The 6,331-nt window shown below is 32.8% G+C and overlaps 1 protein-coding gene across 1 annotated transcript; it reads left to right on the top strand.

Annotated features, from left to right (window-relative positions):
• LOC107627735 lies at positions 4,816-5,601 on the top strand. The gene has a single exon (XM_016330556.1). The coding sequence runs from the start codon at positions 4,816-4,818 to the stop codon at positions 5,599-5,601; it is 786 nt and encodes a 261-aa protein (XP_016186042.1).

Consider the following 6,331-nt stretch of genomic DNA (forward strand, 5'->3'; position numbering starts at 1 on the left):
CATATATTTTGACAAAAATAATAATTTATATATCAAGAATGGTTTAAATGCACAATAATATATTTTTTGTTAAAATTAAATTTCGCACTGTTTTTACTCAAATCATATTTTTCTCACTAATAACCACAATTTATTATTATAAACATAGATACATAAATCTTATTTTTCCACCTCTCCTTCACTCTTAGGTAGCATTTGTTTTGAGATACTGAGACAGAGACTGAGAGACTGAGACTTAGTATTGTGTTTGTTAGTTCAGAGACTGGTACTAAAATTTCTGTCTCTGTCTCTAAAATTTCAGTATTTCAGTACCTCCAAAAAGTAGGGACATAGGGGACTGAAATTTTTAGAGATGGAGACTGAAACTTTAATAACATTTTATACCTAAAATACTTTCATTTCAATTAATTAATTCCAATTTTACCCTTTGTACAAATTAAATTAGAGTTTCATTCTTGTTTCAATTCCTGTCTTTCATTTTGCACCAAAAAAATACTGAAATTTATTTCAATCCCTGTCTCTTAATCTCTGTCTCTCAATCTCAGTCTTTCCGTCTCTGTCTCTCCACCAAACGCTACCTTACAGTCTTACTTTCAGAGTTTCACTTTAGAGTACAATACAATACTAAATTTTTCTTTTCGGATACAACGAGAAGGACGACCTGAATATATAAAAACACGTGTTTAATGCGTGTCTTCTTCTATTTATTTTTTCACTGGTCACGACTGATCAGAACCTACAGCATCCGTGCGTACGTGTCGCGCCACTGCTTCTAACTCTCTCTAACCCCCCTCACTTGCATAACGCTTTTGATTTTTCGTGTGGGAGAGAAAAACGTGTATGACAATATAGTGTGAGGAGGGAGATGTTTTATTTGGTTATAAGATGACACAAATCGAAGGCACCGATTTGTTTGCATTGTTTTGTATTTTAAACAAACAATCACAAATCGGACGGTCCGATTTGTGATTTCAAAAATAAAAGAATTTTTAATGTTAAAATCGGACCGTCCAATTTTTATTTTAACAAATAAAAAAAATAAAAAATACAAATCAGACCCTCTGATTTGAAATTTAATTTTTTCTTTAAACAAATCGGACCCTTCAATTTATAATTTATTTATTTAATATATTCTAAAATAAATAAATATTAAATAAAATAAATTTAAGTTATGTAGACTGATTATTTTTTATCTTCATAATATTATAGTAAAAACAATTTGTATTTAATTTGTTAATGGCTAAACTTAAATATTTTTTTATGATACGTACTGCCAATAAGGATTATTATATTTGGCAATAATTTAGAATTTGTTTTACTGGACTAATAGTTAATTCGCTACAAAAATTTTCCATAAAGAACGATTTGATAAGTTCTCTCTAAGGCATCCTTATTTTTAGTAGGTTAATCATTGCCGCTACCTAACCTAACCTAAGATTTGCGTACTTAGAAAAAAGAGATTTAGTGGCCGGTATTTTAATTATTAGATTTTGATCTTAAATTTAATTTATTTAGCTTGCTCATAAAGAAATAACGGATGAATAAATTATTTTTATAATTAAGTTTAATCAAAATTTTTTTGTGTCTTTTTTTTTTAATTGATTTTTTGTATCAATAAATTATTAGATCAATTTAATCAAATTTAATTATCAAAATAATTTAGTCATATAGAATTACCAAAAGAAATACAAAAAGAACTACAAAATTGATATTAGTTAACTATCTCTCTTTATAATAATTGAGTTAACGGCCATAATGACTTGAAGAGGGGATTATCTCATCTCTGTAGATTTTTTTGAAATTAAATTGGGAATGGATTTTTTTCATTTTTTTTTTCAATTACTTTTGTTAGAGATATAATTATTTTATGTATATTTTTTTATTAGTTTAATTTTTTTAAAAAAAATACTATTATGACATAATATCAGAATTTTTATGATTAAAATATCTAGAGTTTAATATTTGCTATCTAAAAACAGCATAAATTAAATTAAAAAAAGAGAATAAAAGATCAGTGCAAAATTTCAGGCAAACTCAAAAATAACTTTTGTTTGAGAAAACATATTAAAAATATATCTATTTCATGTATCTCCTATTATCAATTTAAACTTAAAAAAAAAATAGTATTATGATATCTTTAATGTTTGTAAGAATTATTAAAACTAAAATACTTCTAGCATTTAATTTATTACTCTCACAATTGAAATATGTTTTAGTTTTATTCTTATGCGTTAACCATGTATGTCAATATGATTTAAAATTGTCCCAAACTCGAAAATTGGTAACCATTTTTATTATCAATTTTGGTTTATGTTTCAAAGTTATCCTTGATTGAATTATTGTTAGTAGACAACGAAGTTAATGGATAAGGATAAAAATAAAAGGTATTTTGTAGCAACCCTCAGTTTTAAAAATATAAATACGTAAAAGACGGTTTATATTTTGCATTAAGTTACGTATATATTATTATTATCATTATGTATTGGTTTGTGTGTATATATATATATCATAAGGCTTATATAATAAAAAAGAAAGCCAAAGGCGGCTTAACAGCTTACTAATTAATCATGCATATATATGTATATGATTAGCATATGCGGGAGAGAAAAAGAATGGGAGAGAGAAGAACGTAACAGACCGTAAATCCTACCAAACTTCCATCTTCGATTTCTTGCAATCCGTAACTCCAATCAAAAATCTAATTCGATAAGAGTATTCGTAACCTCCTCCTCTACACGTTGGCACCATTTTTTATTAGTGGAAGTTGACAGTGACGTAGCTCCTCTTTCCTTTGGGTTTGGCCAACGAAAGTTTTAGGAGGCATAGACGATTCTAGACATTTTCTTCTTCGATAGCTCAGTCAGAAAGCTTCTCCAGAGCTTTGAATATTTTGATTCCGTACGAAGGTATGGTTTTGGTTTCTTGTAGTTAATGTTTAATGTCACGTGAAAACTTAGGCTAGAAGACCTTAAGATAGGAATGAAATGAATGAATAATTGATGGATTGTGTATATGGTATAAAATGTGAGGTTTAGCTATTGTCAATAATTTGCTGTTGAAGTTGGTCAGTTTTGGAAAAAGATTTAATATTGGTATTTGTTTGATTTTGAAATAATTTGTTATTGAAAACGATTTGAAGGACTGAGAGGTGTTTGATTTGATAGTTGGGACCCTTGAAGGGTGGTAGAAATTCGAGTTTTAAAGGAGATACTGCCAAAGTTTCTATAAGGATTGGAGTTTTGATTTGAGGTGTTATTCTAAAAAGGAAAGAGATTATCATGTAGCTTGTGTATTTGAGACTATTTGTTGACCCTTTGTCGCAAGATGTGACCGGACACTCTAACTCCCCGGATTCCCCCATGGGCATGCATATAGATATGAATATTGAATATTATTGAGCTTGGAGTTTAACTCCATGGAATACTATATTATTGAGCTTGGAGTGTGACTCCATGGAATATTATATTTGAGCTTGGAGTTTAACTCCATAGAATATTATTGAGCTTGGGGATGCGCGCACAGAGGGACTGTCCAATGGTTAACTACCAGGACATGTCGGGTTGGCTGTATAACCGACAGATGAGACTCATCAGCCATAGGACAGGCATATATCATATGCATTTGTTTGCTTTGTTTGGGTGTGCACTGTTTTAGTTTGCTTAACTGTTAAATTCTGCTTATCTGCTACTTGTTCTACTTGCTGTAAATGCTTCTCTATTTGTGTTTTCCTTGTCTGTAATGTTTGTCTATGTAATTAAGAGGCCCCTTGTCTGGCGAAGGAATGACGAGAGTTGTTCCACCAATGATTCAGAGGATTAGAAGTGACAGAGAGTAGAATGTTGGGTTAAAGTTAGATTCAGAACTAGAATACCTTAGACAATTTACTTAACTTCCGGTTTAGTTGAATTCTTAATCTGAAATCTGAGTGTCGAAGTTCTAGGAATGCCTCTGGCTTTCCCGAGACCTTTTATATTAAATATGTGGGCACCTTTATCATACTGAGAACCTCCGGTTCTCATTCCATACTATGTTGTTGTTTTTCAGATGCAGGTCGAAAGGTATCTCATTAGGCGTCTGGTTACCTGAAGCGAAGTGGTTACTGTGTTATTTTATTGTGCAGTGATGTATATACACGTACTTAGCTTTCTCTCCACATAACTTATTCTTTTTGATCCTCTTAGAGGTTTATGGAGAGGCAGGATTTTGTTTATGTACATCTTGGATTTTGGATATGTATATATATGTAAATATTCTCCGGCCAGCCTTGACTTCGCAGACTGAGTTAGGAGCTTGTTATTTGGTACCTATCGCTTTCGATTCCTACTTTTATTGTCTTACGTTTTATAGTTATAGTTTGCCTCACACGCAAGTTGTTCCGTTTCCGGAGCGTGGCACTTTTCATTTTGCGATTTTGTTTTACCCATTTTTCAATGCTCCTAGTCTATTATATTCTTTCTACTATTATAAGAATTTATTTTAATTTTTAGAAGTCGTAATACCTTGCCACCTCTATTTTACGACTTAAGCATAAAGTTCTGGGTGGTAGGGTGTTACATTATGGTATCAGAGCAGTTCGTTCCTATAGAGCCTGAGGGATGGACTGATTATGCTTCTGGGCATACTCTGGGTGTGTGTATGTGCTATTAGGATATCTGATTGATATATGTGGCATAAATATTCATGAGCATGCATCTGGAACTTGAAGCATTAAACTTGCGATATTGAGACTGATCAACTTAATATCACTTGTTTGGTGTGAACAGGGACCAAATGTCGTCTCGTGGATCCGAACGAGGTATTTAGAGAGGAAATTCCATGGTTGAACCAATGCACGGACGTCGAGGTGGAAACCCTAGTACTAGTACAAGTAACGTAAGTCGATACTATAGGTCTATGACCCTTACTGACTTCCTCAAGAGTGGTCCACCTCGATTTAACGGAAACGCTAATGCCCTGGAGGCTGATCAGTGGTTTCGAGAAGTGGAGAGGTTTTTGTACACTCAGCATGTTCCTGAAGAACAATCAGTGGAGATAGTGACTTATATGTTGGAGGGAGATGCTCAGAATTGGTGGCGAGAATTGTGTCATACCTTACAGGTGGAATTAACGGATGTCCCTTGGCATAGATTCAAGACAGAATTTTATGGGAGATATTTCTTGCATGCTTTTCGCATTGCAAAAGAATTGGAGTTAATGCAGCTGAAGCAAAAGGATATGTCCGTTGCTGACTATACCCGTGAATTCGACAACCTGTGCCGTTTCTCAAAAACTTGTCAAGGAAATCCAGCCGATTATGAGGAATGGAAGTGTGCTCAGTATGAGAAAGGACTAAGGAGAGATATCTTTAATTACGTGTATCCACAAAAGCTAACAAATTTCACTGAGTTGGTTAAGAAGAGCCAACTCGCAGAGGATTACTCCATGAAGTGGACACTGCTACAGGAAGGCTTTGGTGAGACTACTCCAAAGGAGCCGCGTAGGTACGGGCTGGGAATGTGCTTTCGATGTGGAGCACCGGAACACATGTCTAGAGATTGTTCGCGTGGGAGAGCCACAGATACGAGTTGGCCACGACAGGATCGAGGTAAGTATGATACATAATGCATAAGACAGATTTATTCTGTGTAGAGCTAGGACTCCGCTTTCGTTTAGGTTACGTAATCGGATATGAAAATTTAGGACTGGAAAGACTGGACGTAGTTTTGGACTTGGATACGGACTAGGAATTTAGGCCGATAAAAATATCTCTTTGATAACCAGCTAGGTGTCGAGAGAAAAACTAAGTTGTGATAGATTTAGTGTCAGAGACTGAACCAGTTTCGATTGTATTACGAAAGGTGACACCATTAGAATCGGCAGAACTTAGGAGCTAGATGAAACGAGTATTAGGGATGATAAACCCGTCGTTCTAATACCAGCCTACCTTGTAATCTTTCTGCATCGAACCTATCTTGTATCTTCTGCTTTAAGTAGACTTTTAAGCCATAAGAATATCCTGGATTTATAAACTAAGCATGTCAAACCTTTCTGTTTTTCTTTGACATGTTTAAGAAGGGAAGTTACGTTAGTATGAATCTTTTCCATTTTATATCAATTTTCGAGGGCGAAAATTTTTATAAAGTGGGTAGAATGTAGCAACCCTCAGTTTTAAAAATATAAATACAAATAAGTTATAATTTATTTTATAAAATTAGAATTCTTTATTTTTAGAAAATTATTTTTATTATTAGTAATTGAACTAATTTTATAATAATTTGAATTTAATCAAAACCATAATATTATTATTATTATTATTATTATTATTATTATTATTATTATTATTATTATAAAA

This window comes from Arachis ipaensis, chromosome B02 (genome assembly GCF_000816755.2).
Source record: "Arachis ipaensis cultivar K30076 chromosome B02, Araip1.1, whole genome shotgun sequence".
NCBI classification, from domain to species: domain Eukaryota; kingdom Viridiplantae; phylum Streptophyta; class Magnoliopsida; order Fabales; family Fabaceae; genus Arachis; species Arachis ipaensis.